Raw genomic sequence first — 20,859 nt, 5'->3', positions numbered from 1 at the left:
ATACTACATACAGTAAGGTCTTAACCAAATGAATGTTCCTCTGAGTGTTAGACTAGATAGACAAGGACAAACCCAGTGTTATGATGTGATGCTGAAGTTGTGAATAACGCTTTTGGCATGACTGCTCTGTTGGCTTTTTTCTCAGCAGGACAATGTAGACCGAGCCTCCAATCACAGACCAGCAGATCTAATTGGGCCGAGTTTCCAGAAGTCAACCAATCGGAACTCTCCTAACCATCAAGGTTGGTGTTCTTAGAATGTCAGTACTTAGAAATTGGCATGGAAATATTCATTAGATTATTGTGTCACTGCTCAAATTATTTGACAGATGTAGACTTGTTATATGGTGTAAGTATTGATGGTCTGTCAGTACATTTCCAGGAGTAGGATGCAACATATTTTAGGCTGCATAATTGACCTCAGAAAATAAAGACAACTGTTTAATATATATACAGTGGGGAAAAAAGTATTTAGTCAGCCACCAATTGTGCAAGTTCTCCCACTTAAAAAGATGAGAGAGGCCTGTAATTTTCATCATAGGTACACGTCAACTATGACAGACAAATTGAGAAGAAAAAAATCCAGAAAATCACGTTGTAGGATTTTTAATGAATTTATTTGCAAATTATGGTGGAAAATAAGTATTTGGTCACCTACAAACAAGCAAGATTTCTGGCTCTCACAGACCTGTAACTTCTTCTTTAAGAGGCTCCTCTGTCCTCCACTCGTTACCTGTATTAATGGCACCTGTTTGAACTTGTTATCAGTATAAAAGACACATGTCCACAACCTCAAACAGTCACACTCCAAACTCCACTATGGCCAAGACCAAAGAGCTGTCAAAGGACACCAGAAACAAAATTGTAGACCTGCACCAGGCTGGGAAGACTGAATCTGCAATAGGTAAGCAGCTTGGTTTGAAGAAATCAACTGTGGGAGCAATTATTAGGAAATGGAAGACATACAAGACCACTGATAATCTCCCTCGATCTGGGGCTCCACGCAAGATCTCACCCCGTGGGTTCAAAATGATCACAAGAACGGTGAGCAAAAATCCCAGAACCACACAGGGGGACCTAGTGAATGACCTGCAGAGAGCTGGGACCAAAGTAACAAAGCCTACCATCAGTAACACACTACGCCGCCAGGGACTCAAATCCTGCAGTGCCAGACGTGTCCCCCCTGCTTAAGCCAGTACATGTCCAGGCCCGTCTGAAGTTTGCTAGAGTGCATTTGGATGATCCAGAAGAGGATTGGGAGAATGTCATATGGTCAGATGAAACCAAAATATAACTTTTTGGTAAAAACTCAACTCGTCGTGTTTGGAGGACAAAGAATGCTGAGTTGCATCCAAAGAACACCATACCTACTGTGAAGCATGGGGGTGGAAACATCATGCTTTGGGGCTGTTTTTCTGCAAAGGGACCAGGACGACTGATCCGTGTAAAGGAAAGAATGAATGTGCCATGTATCGTGAGATTTTGAGTGAAAACCTCCTTCCATCAGCAAGGGCATTGAAGATGAAACGTGGCTGGGTCTTTCAGCATGACTATGATCCCAAACACACCGCCCGGGCAACGAAGGAGTGGCTTCGTAAGAAGCATTTCAAGGTCCTGGAGTGGCCTAGCCAGTCTCCAGATCTCAACCCCATAGAAAATCTTTGGAGGGAGTTGTTGCCCAGCGACAGCCCCAAAACATCACTGCTCTAGAGGAGATCTGCATGGAGGAATGGGCCAAAATACCAGCAACAGTGTGAAGACTTACAGAAAACGTTTGTCCTGTGTCATTGCCAACAAAGGGTATATAACAAAGTATTGAGAAACTTTTGTTATTGACCAAATACTTATTTTCCACCATAATTTGCAAATAAATTCATTAAAAATCCTACAATGTGATTTTCTGGATTTTTTTTTCTCATTTTGTCTGTCATAGTTGACGTGTACCTATGATGAAAATTACAGGCCTCTCTCATCTTTTTAAGTGGGAGAACTTGCACAATTGGTGGCTGACTAAATACTTTTTTTCCCCCACTGTATATATATATATATATATATATATATATATATATATATAATAATCACTGTTTTTTTCTCTGAGAATACTAACATCACTAACAATATTATTTTCTGAAATGTGGCCTATTTGTATTGGAATTGCAGCTTCAGACAATCCGTATCACATTGTTAATTCCCAGATCTGAGATTTGCAATCAAATTTTCTGTATTCCAGTTTAATCAACAATTGTGGTTGTGGTTTTTAAGGTGTGTGTGTGTCTTTTCAGTGTTTGTGTGTGCATGCACGCGCTTTGATATGGGTTAGGGGGTTACTGTTGATGCATTTTATTGCAGAGGGCTCCGTTGCTCATTAAATTCAGATTAGGATATATATTTGGGGGCTCTTCCGCTGTAAACATTTCAGCAGTTCAAAGGGTGATTTGTAAAGACATGGGGTGCCATTATAATTAAGCTTTCAATCTAATTGTGCTATACAAATTTCATCCATGATAATCGGAGCATGAGATTTACGCACAATATTGCCCCAGCATGGGAGGTAAAGCTTGAAGGTTTTTGAACTGTCTGGTAGTGGATGAGAAAGCTTGGTGCTGTCATGGAAATAAATGGAGCAGAAATTACATTATACATTTTTCACTGTCAAGGGAGAGCACTGCACTGGAATCTAGGATGAAGAACAACGTATGAATGGGGAAAAAGATAAAATAATTTTCACAGTGAAAGTTTGTATAGTTCCATTACAAATTATATATAGTAATATGAGAGAACGCTTTGTAAAATTTTTAAAAAAAAATTAAGAATGGCCAAAAAATGTTTAATATACCAAAAAAGGCAACTGTTCATTGTTTAGACCGTTGAAACTATACATTTCAACATTGGTCATTATTATTAATATAGACCCTTTGATAACGCATTGTCTGTTATCCATGTAGGGATGGGCATTTTACTTATTTTTTTACTGTTCGAGTACTCAAATAAAAAACTAACAATATTTTTTGTACACAAGGCCCAGACTGGGAAAAAATATATGTGCGCATTTATCTGTATGCCAACAGCATGCAACAATGTCTAATTTATCATAACCATTACAGATAAGTTCTAATTGCTAAATTGCCCCATATACAGTGGGGAGAACAAGTATTTGATACACTGCCGATTTTGCAGGTTTTCCTACTTACAAAGCATGTAGAGGTCTGTAATTTTTATCATAGGTACACTTCAACTGTGAGAGACGGAATCTAAAACAAAAATCCAGAAAATCACATTGTATGATTTCTAAGTAATTAATTTGCATTTTATTGCATGACATAAGTATTTGATCACCTACCAACCAGTAAGAATTCCGGCTCTCACAGACCTGTTAGTTTTTCTTTAAGAAGCCCTCCTGTTCTCCACTCATTACCTGTATTAACTGCACCTGTTTGAACTCGTTACCTGTATAAAAGACACCTGTCCACACACTCAATCAAACAGACTCCAACCTCTCCACAATGGCCAAGACCAGAGAGCTGTTTAAGGACATCAGGGATAAAATTGTAGACCTGCACAAGGCTGGGATGGGCTACAGGACAATAGGCAAGCAGCTTGGTGAGAAGGCAACAACTGTTGGCGCAATTATTAGAAAATGGAAGAAGTTCAAGATGACGGTCAATCACCCTCGGTCTGGGGCTCAACACCAAGAACACCATCCCAACCGTGAAGCATGGAGGTGGAAACATCATTCTTTGGGGATGCTTTTCTGCAAAGGGGACAGGAAGACTGCACCGTATTGAGAGGAGGATGGATGGGGCCATGTATCGCGAGATCTTGGCCAACAACCTCCTTCCCTCAGTAAGAGCATTGAAGATGGGTCGTGGCTGGGTCTTCCAGCATGACAACGACCCGAAACACACTGCCAGAGTAACTAAGGAGTGGCTCCGTAAGAAGCATCTCAAGGTCCTGGAGTGGCCTAGCCAGTCTCCAGACCTGAACCCAATAGAAAATCTTTGGAGGGAGCTGAAAGTCCGTATTGCCCAGCGACAGCCCCGAAACCTGAAGGATCTGGAGAAGGTCTGTATGGAGGAGTGGGCCAAAATCCCTGCTGCAGTGTGTGCAAACCTGGTCAAGACCTACAGGAAACGTATGATCTCTGTAATTGCAAACAAAGGTTTCTGTACCAAATATTAAGTTCTGCTTTTCTGATGTATCAAATACTTATGTCATACAATAAAATGCAAATTAATTACTTAAAAATCATACAATGTGATTTTCTGGATTTTTGTTGAAGTGTACCTATGATAAAAATTACAGACCTCTACATGCTTTGTAAGTAGGAAAACCTGCAAAATCGGCAGTGTATCAAATACTTGTTCTCCCCACTGTATATTCAGTCAATAAAAAACAAGTGCCATTTGAGAATCATTCATTGAACCATAGAGCTGTGTTATCTGCTCGGCTCTGGTGGGGTCACTCACAGCTGCGGCAAAATATGTGATGCGAGATTGCAGCTGCTGCATTCCCCCCGTTTTTTAACGAAAAAAATTAAAAAAGGGTAAAACGCATAAGAAATATCTTGCTGCATTTTTTAAACGCAGATCCAAAATGTATATTATTGTAATTTCTGCTCTGCGTCAGACTAATTTTGTGCTTCAGTTGCACTTTTGCACTCTGAGAATTCACTAACTGGGATTCTATCTGCAGACAGTGCTCTGACACGGACTCGGTGTAGCCTCCTTTTCTCTGGTAAAATGCAAGATTAACTTCAAGCAAAACATTAGATTAGGAAATGGCTGGCTACTTTCTTTCTATGATAAACATTAGAAATACAGTATGATGGCCATGCATCGTTTTTTGCCAAAAAAACTGTTCTTTTTCATTGTAAGCTCATTTAATTGTGTGGCTGCTAACCAATTAGCGTTGCACTTCTGTTGTCATTGATGAAAATTAAGCTATTTTCTGACGAATGTGTTGCACTAATGGAATTTCTGTGAAGGAAAACTATAGTTGCACGCCCCTGATCACTACTGAATAAAAAAAACACTGACTTTCAACATAAAACGCAGCATTTTGAAAATGCAGATTTCTGAACTCTAACGCCGACGCCTATCCTGGTATAGCCTACATCTGTGCGCACTCAAGCGTGGGTGTTCACACAATAGTGACAAGATGGAGAAACCAGACAGACATGCGTAGCCGCGGGATATAGGGGTGCTGAAGGTGCTGCAGCACCCCCTGAAAATTTTTAATAATGTATATAATTTTAAAAAATATATAGTAGTGCACTGGGCCTTTATTAGTCCTTTATTAGCGGACTGATAAAGTCATCTGTAGCGCGGGCCCAAAAAAATGAAATCTGCAATGATTAACGGTAGCCTACATTTACTACTGGTTATAATTTTGATATATAGCAGGGAATTCATTGACATTGACAAACAATTCACACCATGAAATCAATGAAATAGCACAACTTGGCAGAAGACGCTTTGTCGCCACACAGCATTTGATTTTTTTTTTGCCTCTGGTTAAAGATCAAGTTTTGACATCAGTTTGAGTATTCGAGTACTCAATTACTCATAGCCATCCCTAAATCCATAGCACAATGTTTATGATATCAGAAGCTCATACATATTTCTGGAACATATTTCTGGTGTTATGGTATTGTTGCAGTGCTATAATCCTCTGTGAAGTTCGGAACTCCTTTTCCCCAAAACCCACACTTGTGCTTATAGGATTTTAATAGAGCTGAGGGCTAAGACCTACTTTGTGTGTTTGTCATAAACCTCATTGGTGCTTAGGCAGAAAGAACAACAGGCTTTTGTTGAAACGGCACCCTGAATAATTTGATACATCGGGGATTGAAGCAGTTTATTGTAGGTTTACTTTGAAAAGGACTGATATAATTTGTCAACACACACAAATGTACTGTACAAACTGACCCGGGTATGTTATGACATGTTATTATAAGATTTTATAACATTGTTGTGTTAAGAAATGTATTGTTGTCAAGGTGCAGTTTTGTTGACATGGCTAAATCCTGTTGCAGATTATAATTTTTCAGATAATTAAGTACGTCAGTAGCGAGAATTAGTACTAGGCCGAAATGAGGTGAAAGATTATTTGGGTTTTGCGCTGTTGCTGTGTATGGGGAGCATGGTGTTGTGTTGTGCTGTTAATGGGACCAAAGGTTTTAAGTCTCTGGTGTGGTAGTTTTGCCATCATTTCTTAAGTCCTATTTACCAGTCCAGTAGTAGTCTAGTATTCATCGCCTTTGCAGCCTTTCACAGCCTTTGCAAGTCTGCCTTTAGTTCAGTGTTGTTGCTTTAACTATTGACTTACTATTTGCTATGTTCATACATATGCTACACTGAAGGCCAGGTGTGGTCTGGTCGGTGAAGGGTTAATAAGAGATGTTTATCATACAGGACTGTGGTATGCAGTGAATAATGTGTTTGGGCTCCATTCTTAAAGAAACCCCATGGGACGCTCCCCTTTCTTCAAAATGATTGGTTCCTCCTCTTGCTCCCATACATTCCCATGAGATGGGCTGGGCAGGTGGGAGAGATTAGCAGGCGAGATCAGATAAACACTGCTGCCTGCATCCCAAATGGAACCTATTTCCTATTTAGTGCACTTCTTTTGACCGGAGCCTTATGGGCACTGCTCTGGTCAAAAGTAGTGCACTATAAGGATAGGGTGCCATTTGGGACGCAGATACTGCTGCTGCTCCCCTGGCTAGGCTGTTTGTGAGCAGCAGGATCTCATCCTCACTCTCCACCAACTTGCTCACTCCCCACTCCCCGTCATGGATTGAACAATGGTGGGCACTCCCTCTCCAGACATTCTTTACACCAATGCAATGCTTTTAAATCCATGACGAGGATTGTGCATGTTCACACTTTGGGAGAAGTGTGGAGAATCTCGATGCAGCCTTCAGTTATTGCATAAGGAGATAAGTCATGGTGGACTGGAGGAGGCTGGGGTCCCAAATGACACACTATTCCCTATGTAATGCACTATAGGGCTCTGGTCAAAAGTAGTGCACTATTAAGGGAATAGGGAGCCATTTGGGACTGAATCTGGAGGACATAGCTATAGGCTGAATCTCAGGGGCCCCTCTTCTGCAGGGTTGTTGTGATCCAGACATGGCAGGCCCAGGGAGGGGTTGGGCTAGGCCCGGCAAGGCATTCTTCTCCAGGTCCCACCCCCCCACCACCAAAACACTTCATTTGGATTTCTCTCACTTCTATGAGGCCTTAACATCATCATCCCAGAGTGGTTGCAGGACAAACTCAACAGCTGAACGTATCTGACTCCAGCTGTCGGTGGATCACCGATTTCCTGACCAACAGGACACAATACGTGAACCTGGGGAAACACCTCTCGGACTCTCTATCCCTCAGCAAGAGACCATCGCATGGTTGCGTCTCCTTTACTCACTCTACACCAATGACTGCACCTCCAACGATGCGTCTGTCAAGCTACTCAAGTTTGAAGATGACACCACCCTGGAAGATATTATATGATATTATATCGATACTTTGACTCCAAAAATCAAGATTGTTATTTTTTTGGAACATCCTATTGCCTGTTCTCCATCTTCTTTTTATATAGTGAGCCACCATGTTTTCAGCACATTTATTTCCATGACTGATCAAAACTCATTTTCTCACGCTCTCTCTTTTCTCTCTGCAGCAGACATATAGTGAGCAATATGTTTGTAACATCAAATCGCAATAAAATCGCAGTATCGAATCCCAAATGCATATAGAATCGTGAGAAACGCAATACATATAGTATCGGCACTTAAGTATTGTGATAATATCTTATCGTGAGGTCCCTGGCAATTCCCAGCCCTACTATGTCAAAAAAAATGTTTGTTTTTTAAAATAATTTTCCTCACCAGAGAATTACCATATCTTTCAAATTCTGTGTACGTTATTTAATAGTTTTAACATATGTACACTGAACAGATATATAAATGCAACATGTAAAGTGTTTGTCCCATGTTTCATGATCTGAAATAAAATATTTTCCATATGCACAAAAAGCTTATTTCTCTCAAATGTATATCCCTGTTAATGAGAATTTCTCCTCTGCCAAGATAATCCATCCACCTGACAGGTGTGGCATATCAAGAAGCTGATTAAACAGCATGATCATTACACAGGTGCATCTTGTGCTGGGGACAATAAAAGGCCACTCTAAAACATACCGTTTTGTCACACAACATAATGTCACAGAAGTTTTGAGGGAGCATGCAATTGGCATGCTGATTGCAGGAATGTCCACCAGAGTTGTTGCCAGAGAATTTAATGTTAATTTCTCTACCATAAGCCACCTCCAACGTCGTTTTACAGAATTTGGAAGTACGTCCAACTGGCTTCATAACCGCAGACCATGTGAATGGCGTCGTATGGGCGAGCGGTTTTCTGACGTCAACGTTGTGAACAGAGTGCCCATGGTGGCGGTGGGGTTATGGAATGGGCAGGCATGAGCTACGGACAATGAACACAATTGCATTTTATCGATGGCAATCCGAATGCACAGAAATACACTTTTTTTTAAGGTATCTGTGACCAACAGATGCATATCTGTATTCCCAGTCATGTGAAATCCATAGATTAGGGCCTAATTTATTTATTTCAATTGACTGATTTCCTCATATGAACTGTAACTCAGTAAAATCTTTGAATTGTTGCAGGTTGTGTTTATATTTTGGTTCAGTATAATTTATATTTAACGACATTACCAGCAGTGTTCAATGCGCCAGAAGTTGAAAGGCAACAAATTGACTGAGCCCTTGTTTCCAGGGTATACCAGGATATTTCATGCTGAAAACCTCATATTAAACACCAATGGTATTCACTAAGTTGATGGTTTATATTTAGGATAATGTTTTACAGCTTTTTCATTCTATTTTTTATTTTACATTTTTAAAATATAATTTAAAAGTGATAAGGCCAGAGTTCTTTGTGGCTCACTTGGTAGAGAATGGCACTTGCAGGGTTGTGGGTTCAATTCCCACGGGGACCATTTTGAAAATGTATGCACTCTCTACTGTAAGTTGCTCTGGATAAAAGCGGCTGCTAAATGACTAAAACATGTTTATGTAAAAAGGGCCAGAGATAATTAGACACCTGTGATAATCTGAAGTACCCAAAACGGCCACTAGATGTATTGTGATAGATTACATAAATTCCTTGAAAGATACCAACATTCTGGTAGTTTACTGGTAAACTTAGAAATTTTCCAGCAATATACCCTCCCTTTGCAAGGCTAAAGCATAGGGCTGAACCATAGGACTGAAGCATAGGCCTGTACTCAAAATGGCACCCTGTCCCAAATGGCACCCTCTTCCCTATATGGTGTACTACTTTTGAACAGAGCCCTATGGGCCATAGTGTGCCATTTGGGATGAACAAGACTGATGGCAGTCCCAGACAGACACAGTTGCTAGGTAATAAATCCTATCAATGGTACCAATGCACTCCAATAATCCACTTTCTAGTTGAGAAGTTAACTTATATTTAAAGTATCCAAATTTAAGTCCTGTTCCCAAAGTTATTCCTTTATGCTTTGGGGAGAGTCATAGGCCCTGGCTTGTAGCCCCGGCTGGCGCTCAGGTTTTGATGAAGTCTGGAACAGGCAATATCCAAGCGCGCATTCCTCAGATGAAAGAGAAGGTTTTAGTGGTGAGGAGGGTGGCTCTTTTGAGATTATGGTAGCTGATGTAAATTAAATACGCTGATTTAAGTGTTTCCCAAGAACAGGCTTCTGCTCATTCTGATTGGGCTTTGATTTTTGCTTAATTTTTTCTCCACCCCTCATATCCTCAGTGGGTGTGTACTGCCACTCTGTATTGTCCCAGTATTGTCCTATCCACTGTAGAACCACGCTGTACAGTTAAGACTGTATCTGTGTGAACTGTGAAAGAATGGGTCCGCTGATTCCTTTCACGTGGGCCATTTTCCCCTGTGTTGTCTTCCTATCGTCCGGTCTCCTCGTCACACCCCAATGACGTTGTGCCATTTCCCGACTCCCAGCCACCCCAGTTCCCTTTGTTTTCTACACATCTGAATGCTAATTGACAGTGGCTGGTTAGAGGGACTGGGCTACGTTGTCAACACCACTTTTACTAAAGTACTTTTTGATTTGTTATCCCAAACTCCTCATAAGAGCAACTAATATTATCTAGGGCAAAAACTATCACGCATCCTCTTTTCCTTTAGTTTAGTAGGTTTGTATAGCACAATAACATTGGGAAAGGGTGGGGGGGAATTTGGTTGAGACGACGCCACTCATAATGAATTCAGATAGGAAGATTATAATGAATACATACATTCCTGAGTGGTTGTAAAGAAAAGCCATATGGAATTCGGTCCATATAATGGTCTACTAAGCATCGGAAACATTCCAAACAGCTTTTATGGAGTTATCACCAGGGCATGCCCGCCTTTTCCCTTTTACAAATTAATAATAGACAGTGAAAAGGGAAGCTTCGGCCGTTGAAGCAGACGGGCTGGAATGCTGAGAGAGACCGGGGGAACCATTGCGTCGCAGTGGAGGGCTTTATGCTAACCGCTACGTCCCGCCACCAGCCCCGGCTTGGCCTCTACAGTACAAACAAAGTGTGTGTCCCAACTGGCACCCTATTGCCTAGGTAATGCACCCTATTGCCTAGGTAATGCACCCTATTGCCTAGGTAATGCACCCTATTGCCTAGGTAATGCACCCTATTGCCTAGGTAATGCACCCTATTGCCTAGGTAATGCACCCTATTGCCTAGGTAATGCACCCTATTGCCTAGGTAATGCACCCTATTGCCTATGTAGTGCTCTGCTTTTGACCAGAGCCCTATGGCCCCTGGTCAAAAGTAGTGTTCTGTATAGGGAATACAAACAGGACAGACAAACAGGACAGGCCCTGAATAAGACAGACAATAACCTGAATAATGATCTGTCTGTGACTGTTGTTGCCCTACTGAGAGACAGTGAGGGGCTGTCAGACTTACAGTTAGATGGACGCTCTGCTAGACTGACTGAGCGAGCGTATGTGTAGTAGTAGGAGTAGGAGTATGACGTGGGTTCAATTAGTATTTTTTATTTTTTTTTCAAATACTTTGAGCGTTTGATTAAACCTGTCTGGATGGGCAGGGTTTGCACTTTTGGGACTATTGCCTTTGTTCCATTGTGCTAGGCAACCTCAGTCAAGCGCAGCTAAAGTATTTGACAGAAAATAAATACCATTTGATCCCAGGACAGTATGTAGGCTATTATATTATTATTATTATTATTATTATTTATTTTTTGTAAGATTATATATATATTTTTGACAATACAAACATACACATACAAACGACAGCATACAAACACACACAAACATCATCCTTCCCAGATCCACATGCTCACACCCCCATCTCCAGAGCCCACATCACTCTCCGCCACATGGCCTCACTGAACCATTTTGTTTCTCTCTGTCGCCCACGCACTTTCAACATTTAGATAATAAAGCATTTGACCTTTCCATTGTGTTAACGATTGAGGATGGGTTGATTTCCAGTTTTTAAGTATACGTTTTTTTCAAGATGAAAAGTATCGTCCAACCCATTGGCTATCTATCTCACTTCTCCCTCATATGTCATGTCTTGAAATATACAGACAGACGGATTAAAATACATTTACATTGTAATACTTCTGACAGACAACTTTCAAACTCCACCCATAACTTTTGGACTTCATAGCATTCCCAGAAGGCATGGATTATTGAGTCATTGTTAGTTTTACACTTAAGACATGACTCTGCCATTGTGCTGTAGAATTTGTGAATTTTGTCTCTTGTGTAATAAATTCTATACATTAGTTTATACTGGATTAAGCGTACATTTTTGTTAACTGTCATTTTGTTAGTTATGTTCCAACATTCCCTCCATCTTGTGTCAATATCAGTTATTTTTAAGTCTTGGTTTTAATAGTTTATATTTTTTTCTAAGAGGCTATTATATTCTAATGTATCATTCAGCCAAATCAAAATAAGCCTGAAACCTGAACGAGGTGTTCTCAATCCAAAATGTAAATTCTGTTGATTGATTTAATCAGAGAGTGAGACGACTACTCTTAATAAGGTATTCAGCATTCAGATTGCATGACTAGCCATTTAAGGAAATTGAACTGCGCCCTCTCGATCTCTTTCTTCTGGCCTCTGCGTGAGACGGATCTCTAGACTAGCGAGAAAATGTTGCATGGGGATGTCAGGTTAGTGTTAGCCACTGGCACTGGAGGGAGTTGTATAACTACTACTAGAATTACTTTTACTGGTAGATCTAGCATGCAAGACAAGATATATTTGTGGTCACAACTTCATTTAGACAGTCCAGTCTCTCTAGCCTAATTCAGGTCTACTTGAAATGTAAAAAATATGCATCATTTGAGACAACATGAACAGGTGCCCTATAACAGGCAGTAATGGAAGTTATTATTAGATAGTGTCTAAACCTTCAAGTGCTCCCCTGACCCTGCACCTACCTTCTGACGGACCAGACCTTCTACTCCTGACCAAGGCTCTATTCCAGACAGACTTCTATTAGCCTTGTGCCCCACTAGCCTCTGCTGTTCCTGAACCTAGCATCCCGTTCCATCCCTTCCCATCCCTGTCTATGCTTGTTGTCCTCGTGCTACATACCCATCCGGTCACTGGCTGTGCTTGTCTTGCTAATAATAATATTACATGGGACTTATATAGCGCTTTTCAACGACCCAAAGTCTCTTAAAGGTCGCTTTGTTGTCCATATGCTTCATCCTCATTCCGTCGCTTCCCATTCCATCCAACCTATCCTTCAATCCCTGGCTCTGCTTGCCTTGTTGTCCTCGTGCTCCAGAGCCAAGGGTAATTGATGAATGCTGCTGTCTGCTCTCATGGTATTTTAAGAGTGTCTAATTTATGCCAGTAATATTGTAGGGCCTGCTGTGACTGCTGCTTGTTTGACGGGCATAAATAAAGATGTTTATGTCCCTAAAACTTCTGCCAAGCCCCACTAGTGCAATTTTCCTATTTTCTAAACACAGTGTCAAAGACAAACAACCCTGGTCCTGTTTCCCCGTTGGTGTGTGTGTGTGTGTGTGTGTGTGCGCGCTGCTGCTTGAGTGTTTGCCCGTCACGGTTCTAGCTATTAAATTAGGCCACAAGCTTATTGGGGGGTAAGAAGAGCAACTGCATCACTGGGTCAGCAAGGTTGGTGGGAGATACTGGGGACTGTTCTCAATGGCACATTGTTTGTTTGAATATTAGGCTATAGTTACATTGTTTACATTTGAGAATGCATACAATGGTTCATTATGAAGGTGTTATAAGATTTGGGTCGAAAAGCCTTCAGAGTATTAATGTGTATTAAAACTATTTAGGCTTGCAAATCCATAGTATGCAAATCCATGCCATGATGCAACATTTAGAAAATGTGGTGTGCCCTGTTGCACATGCTATGGATTTCACCATTCAAAGTGATTGATTAAAACCACAACATTAGAATAAATGAATGAAGAATTGCATTGGTCTTTCTACTTACCCCGGCCCAGCCAGGTAACAATAACATACAGTGCAGAACATTCTAATTGCCACAGTGACCATCCAAAGCCCTGAATTGCATGGTAGAGTTTGAGCAGCATCTAGTGGTGAAATATGTAACTGCTGTATAGCAATGGGGAATAAAAGGACCATCAGGGGAAACTTTAGAAAATATCAGTACTTTTCTATTACTGGTATTCATTGTCTCAGAGATTATGATTATTATGAGATGACATGCCCTGCAGTCACTCCCCCACAGTAATGAAACTAAGTATACGGCAGGGGCAGCAGGTAGCTTAGTGGTTTAGAGTGTTGTGCCAGTAACCGAAAGGTCGCTGGTTCTAATCCCCGAGCCGACTAGGTGAAAAATCTGTCAATGTGCCCTTGAGCAAGGCACTTAACCCTAATTGCTCCTGTAAGTCGCTCTGGATAAGAGCGTCTGCTAAATGACTAAAATGTAATGTAAAATGTATACCTCCCAAAGTGCATTATATACGGAATAGGGTGCCATTTCGGACATAACACTGAACTGTCAAAACTTCCATCCGCCATTGACTCACTGAGAGTGACCTCTGTGCCTCTTAACCAATGGCCTGGTTTCTCTTACCCTGAGGCCAGTAGTGATTATGCTGAAGGATGGGAGATGGGAGTATTGAGACTACAGGTCTAGGCTTGTTCTCTAGTCTTCCCCAGAGATACAGAGAGCCTTGATAACATTAACATGTAGTTAACTAAGGGAGTGTTTCAACAGCTGAATTAGCATCACTGCCTGACTGGTTGATAATGATGATTAAGCTATGCCATGTTAGTGTTGTGTGTGTTCAGCTACACTGCCTGACTGGTTGGTGATGACAGGTGTGCATGGAGTATTGAGAGAAGTCGATTCTTACACGTGTAACCTACATGCAGGAATAAAGCACGTGAACAGTATAGGTCAACCTGGTGCGGTAGAGAAATGTGGGATGTGCATATGATATATCACTCACACAGACCCACTCTCTCCTCTCTCTCTGTTCTCTCCCTCCTCCCCCTACAGAAGATGATGTGGACCTGGAGGCGCTGGTGAATGACATGAACTCCTCGTTCGAGAGCCTGTACTCCACATGCAGCAGCGTGCAGTCTGAGTCAGTTCCCCTCCTGCAGCACAACGGCCAGGTGCACCGCGACCACCACCGCAGCTCCCCCATGCCCCCCCACCCCCACACCTCCCCCAGCGAGCTGCAGCCCAGCCCCACCTCCCCCAAACAGAGACTCCGACGCTCCCAGCCCATGCACATCCTCGCCGTCAGGTATGTCTGCTGTGTTGGCACGTGCACATTCACACACACACACAACACACACACACCCAATAGATACAATTCCTCCACATCTAAACAAGGGACCATGTTCTCAGTATGCTCTGTGGGGACAGGTATATGTGCTTATTATAGTTCATCGTTTTGCCTATCCGCAGCCTCTCTGGGACCCATTCTCCCCCTGTCACTTTCCCCTGTCCTAGCATAGCATAGCAGAGGGGGAGACCAAGTTCAAATTCTCTTTTATTCTAGAAACAGGGTGCCTACTGCTCCCATAAGTTGAGAGGAACTTTTATTCACCTCAGGTCTTAATGAAATCTAAACCTGTCTGTCAGAGTTGTAGCATCCATTATTTTCGATCCCTAGAGAAAGTTTGGCACTGGCTGGTAATGAGATATATCATTGGCTCATTCTGTCTGTTGGATTGAAATGATATGGTTCAGCTTATTATTCAGTCCTGACCTCCAAATAACACCCTGCTCCTGCCTCACATGGAACTACATCAAACTACATCAAAAGCTTCTCCTTTTGAACTCCCCTCCCTTACCAGCTTGGGTTTGGAGAAAGTATAGAGAAATGCTAATGATGGCTATCTGCCTGGCTGCTGCAGTTCAATTCAGATGCTAGTCTCTGATTAAGCCAAGCCAAAATCTAGTCTGTTTCTGATTGACAGTCAGGGACTGCATCCCAAATGGCACTCTATTCCCTACATAGTGTACTACTTTTGACCAGAGCCCTATGGGTCCTGGTCAAAAGTAATGCACTATAAATGGAATAATAGGGTGCCATTTGGGACGCCGCCCTAGTCGGTTTCTTATTGACAGGCAGACAGTGAATGAACAGGCTATTGCCCTTGCAGCAGGTCATGAAATGGGCACTTTCCTCTTGAAACTGCCTGAAATAATGGTTCGATGAATATTGCATGTAAATAGTAGCTCCAAAAACGCTGGCAATCTTCCTGTGGTGTGGCAGAAAGAATCAGCTCACAGTGCAGTGATCAGAGAGAAATGGGCATGAGGCCTCGGCTCGGCAGCAGTCTCTCTCTCACTGTGAAACCATGGATTATTCATTATTCATACTCAGCCACAAAGCATTGAGTTTATATCAGGGGAGACTGTCCTCATGTTCTCATGATCTGCATTCATCTGCTTCTTAACAGCCTTTTCAGTCAGTCTGTCTGTCTGTGTCTGTCCCTCACTGTGTTAATGTCCTCCCTGAATGTTGTGATTCTCAGGAGACTGCAGGAAGAGGAGCAGCAGCTCCGGACGTCCTCTCTGCCGGCCATCCCCAACCCCTTTCCCGAGCTCTCCAGCTCTCCTGTCCTCAGCCCTGGGTCTTTACCTCCGTGTCAGCCCTCAGGCACATACGTAAGTCAGAGACCCTTCTCTTCAGTCCTTACTATGGTAGCTGAGGTAACCATGAAGATTGTCCATGAAAATGGCAACTAAAGTATAGTATCGTACATCTTACAGTACAATGGCAGTTTGGTATATTTCTCCCACGGTCATTATCTCTCATCAGAATCAGTGAAACTAGCTTTAAAACAGCAACATTTTTTCTCTGCGTCCCCCCCCCTCACCCCCGTTCCAGCTGCGGTGAACTCTTAACTAGAAGAGAAAGTCACTCTTAATCACATTCATCTGAAGTTTCACACATTACTATAACAGAGCCGAGATTACTGTAAAATTTATGTATATTTCTAATAAATATCCCTGGCTAATCCTGACTTTACTTTTATGGCGCTGGGGATCAGAGCCTGCATTGGCAGACCCTGGGTTCAAATTGTATTTGTTTTCTTTCAAATACTTTGAACTGCTTGATAGAGCTTGCCTGGCTCAATGGAACCAGTAGAAAGTGCAAGCCCAGCCAATCTGGCACTTCAGGCAGGCTCAATCAAAGTATTTGACAGAAGACAAATACTATTTGAACCCAGGTCTGGGCTGTAAGAACTGGCAGCATGGGCTGTAGTCTGTAGATGCAGGGAGCTGGATGATGGAAAATAACCATTTAGTTAGTACTATGTACCTTTGGCTACAACATGCATCTGTTGTAAAGCAGTTCTAAAGCATTTTTTTTTTTTACAACTTGTGATTGGCCCACTATACTGCGCTAAAGACATATGTTGCCCAAAAACCTTGCATAGTGTGTGTGAGTTTGCCTGAGTGTGTGTGTGCGCGCGTTTGTGCATCTGTGTGTATGTGCACGTGTGAGGCTGGGGGTCGTAGAGATGGGCCCTGCTCCACAGCTGGCTCTGCTTTGCTCTCCCAGCATGCAGTGCCTGCCGTCTAGAATCGTGTCTGTCTGTCTGTTTGTCCGCCTGTCTGCCTTCCTGCCTGCCTGCATGCCGACCCTGCCGGCCTGGCTGGCTGACAGGGTAGGGCTGGTGAGAAGTTGCGCTGTTTACAGAATTTTCCGACCTCTGGGCGCTTTCTGACAGGCTCTCATTTCTCATCCCCAGCCCCCGCGCAGTGGAGGCACGCCAACGCTGCCGGCTGGCCTGGGCTGTCAGGGATCACTGGGCAATCTGTTATACGACGCCCATATGATTTTCATTTGCCTCCCCTTCAAAGTCTCAGTCAAGGACCCAGCTCACTCTCTCTCTCTCTCTCTCTCTCTCTCTCTCTCTCTCTCTCTCTCTCTCTCTCTCTCTCTCTCTCTCTCTCTCTCTCTCTCTCTCTCTCTCTCTCTCTCTCTCTCTCTCTCTCACCCCAGCCGTGCTCTTAAAATGGTAGTGTTAACAAATAACTGACTTGTTTCGTTATGGACGGACGGATGTTCACTGGCTGGTTTTGACAACCCTGGTGGCGTAGGGTCTTTCATGGTCTGTTAACTGAGCTGGAGATCGAGGGTCATGACCAGCCAGTAGTCACTGTACTAACCTATCCTGATGCTGCCAGCCTGACTGACCTGGACACCCTGTCCCTAGTGTTGTTGTGTCTTCAACTGGTCTGCACACAATGTTCTCTGTAATTAGTGGAAGAATGCTGATCTGATGTGATTTGTCCATGGGTTGGCACTGGTTGGACAGAAGCTGCAGAGCTGAATGTACTGTCTGTACCTTGAGCGCCCTCCGTCCCAGTGCTGTCTCTGTCTGTCTGTCTGTGTCTGTCTGCTCTGTAGTAAGTCATCAGTCCTAAAAGGCACCAGGATGGATGCGACACACATAACTGGCTCTCAGAGCAGTCCAAGGGCATCCATCACCATGCAGTCAGACCCTGGGTTCCAGCCCACACCACACACCATCAGGGACAGGTCTAAGCATGCCAGCGACACCGCACGTGACGCAACTGTGCTGCAGCCCTATTACTGGGTTAATAAACTGCACCGTCATGCCTGGTGCCTAGTCCTCCTTAGCTTAGCCTCTTTTCTGTTTCTATTAGACTGTTGTTAAGTTGACACACCGGTGACACAGGTTCACCTCCCGCTCCCATCCCCTCCCTCCGCCTGTCCCCTTGTGTGCAACGCTTTATCCTTTTAAATCTTTCTGTGAACTCAGCAGCTGGTACGAACGCACGCTGAAAGGAGAAGAGGAGTAGGAGTGTGTGGAGCGAGAGATGAGCAATATGGTTAATACCTCTGAGCTCATTAATGTGGCGATGCATATTTACGCATGGTGAGGTAAGAGGCTTGGAATAGCAGCCACTCAGTCAGTTAGTGAGTGGCATTGGTGGCATAGTGGGTGAACTTGACATTGGTGGCATAGTGGGTGAACTTGACATTGGTGGCATAGTGAGTGAACTTGACATTGGTGGCATAGTGAGTGAACTTGACATTGGTGGCATAGTGGGAGAACTTGACATTGGTGGCATAGTGGGAGAACTTGACATTGGTGGCATAGTGGGAGATCTTGACATTGGTGACATAGTGGGGAAACTTGACATTGGTGGCATAGTGGGAGAACTTGACATTGGTGGCATAGTGGGAGAACTTGACATTGGTGGCATAGTGGGAGATCTTGACATTGGTGACATAGTGGGAGATCTTGACATTGGTGACATAGTGGGAGAACTTGACATTGGTGGCATAGTGGGAGATCTTGACATTGGTGGCATAGTGGGAGATCTTGACATTGGTGGCATAGTGGGAGATCTTGACATTGGTGACATAGTGGGAGAACTTGACATTCCGAAAGGAGGCTCTACTTGATGTCGTCCGCATTGTTTGGATTCACATAAACAGTAATGGCTGTGTATGGAATATAATAATTGGCTAATTAGAACATATAATTAATATAATGTGCATAATTGTACATGTATTCTTTTCTTATGGGATTCCATGGCAGAGTATGTGAGGCCACTCATCAATGTCACAGTAAACTCACTACATGTTAGTAGGGATGTGCTGCGCTCTATCACCCCCACAGCTGAGCATCATACTTGGCTGCTGGGGATTCAGGAATGCCCGAGTTTGGGTCAGAGTTCACCTTTTTCCACTGTAAATAAAATGTTGGTATTTTGCTGATGTTGGCTAGTCTGCATGTTTAGGTTAATTGCGTTGGAACACAATCTCAAGTTAATGTGTTCTGCAGCGCTGAGTTGGAGATCAAAGTGACCAGTGCCAGAAATGTGCTGCCTCGCTTCTAGACTAGAGGCAGTCTGTTTTAACAGGCTCTTAAACCACACCAAGAGTGAAGCAGCACATCCTTGATCCCACAGCGGGCTGACTTAGTGTGCGTGCCAAATGGCACCCTATTTCCTATATAGTGCACTACTTTTGATCAGGGCCCATAGAACTCTGGTCGAAAGTGGAGCACTATGTAGGGAAGAGAGTCCCATTTGGAACGCAGGCAAAGTATCATGTAATCACGGCCCATAATTGTTCAGAGCCCCGTGTATTGAAGCAATGCATGCTTATTGTTTCTCCTACCCAAAGAATGTTCCTAAATGGAACATGGAAGGATTACATGGGATCAGTCAGCACTAGGAGTTCTGTGCTGCTGCTGGGAGAGATAACATTATTCCTGCAACTGCTTGTAGGACTTTCAGTTGGCTGGGCTTTGACTAGATCTTTCTCAACCCCCCAAAGAGAATTGTTTGGGTTCAATTTCATTAATTGAGGGACGTTGCAGGCAGAGGTACTGGAGAGGAGAGGCTGCTGTACTGTAGCCCAGTATCTAATCCATACGTGGGTGAAATAAGCATGCTGTTCACATGCAGATCTTAAATTGGTGCCTGCATACGTGTGTGTGTGTGTGTGCGTGTGTCCGCATAGCCTCCGTGTCTGTGTGCACCTATGTGTTGCACGCTGACTGGCAGCACTCTTGAGATACAAATTGCAACTGTGTTGTTAACAAATGCTCGTTGGAGGTGTGCCAGGGAGCTTGTGGTTTAGTCTGGAACATCTCATGTGTCAGGCCATATTTAACCCTCCACTTAACCAGCAAGACAAGCCTCGACCTGCTGTTTGGATTACTTGGCCAATGCACCAGTCACTCAGTGACAAAGATCTGTGACTGTTTAATCTACAGCCTTGCCTTGCCCTACTTTGTGTGTTAAGTTCTGGGGAACTGAGAGACACTATGCTATGCTATATTAGGCTAGGCAAGGGGTATTCAAATCTTACCCGAGGTCTTGACTACTGCTCCAGCCAAACGCTATGCCACGCCTACGGACGTTCATTTATTTTCCGCAATGAGTCCCTGAGTGCCTCCCCGACCCTTCACCGAATGTGAACACATTCGGGGCCGTCTCTGATTGGTCCAGAAACCGATCGGTTGGGCCAGAGCCAGAACATGGTTTTGAATTCGTAATTGGCTTTGATACTCTGATTGGTTAGAGATGATCCAATCGATGATGACTTAGTTTTGTACAACGCCCCTCGTGCCCCTCGTCACCACACATGACTGATGACAGTCTCAGACTAAAGTATGTAGCGAACGACAGAGCAGTGGAAGAATTTAGTGTGAGTCGTCAGGCTAGACTACTGCTAGTTTTCTGTTCTATTGCACCAACATGGTGTCCCAGGTTTAAATCAGTCCTTGATTAGAGGGGAATAATTATATGCTTTGAGGTCTAGAT

General features: G+C 43.2%; 1 protein-coding gene across 5 annotated transcripts in view; it reads left to right on the top strand.

Moving 5' to 3' along the window:
* Window positions 1-20,859, top strand: part of LOC121570069 (growth factor receptor-bound protein 10-like) — a 77,567-nt gene that overhangs the window by 30,897 nt on the left and 25,811 nt on the right. For 3 of the 5 annotated variants that reach the window (XM_045208460.1, XM_045208461.1, XM_045208463.1), the window contains 3 exons: window positions 146-242; window positions 14,584-14,836; window positions 16,077-16,209. In XM_045208460.1, coding sequence (XP_045064395.1) covers window positions 146-242; window positions 14,584-14,836; window positions 16,077-16,209 — 483 coding nt within the window. The remainder of the gene's footprint in view (window positions 1-145; window positions 243-14,583; window positions 14,837-16,076; window positions 16,210-20,859) is intronic. The other 2 variants (XM_045208462.1, XM_045208464.1) reach the window with 1 other exon arrangement.

Source organism: Coregonus clupeaformis, chromosome 28 (assembly GCF_020615455.1).
Source record: "Coregonus clupeaformis isolate EN_2021a chromosome 28, ASM2061545v1, whole genome shotgun sequence".
Classification (NCBI taxonomy): Eukaryota; Metazoa; Chordata; class Actinopteri; order Salmoniformes; family Salmonidae; genus Coregonus; species Coregonus clupeaformis.
This window is presented reverse-complemented; position numbering and strand designations above follow the sequence as displayed.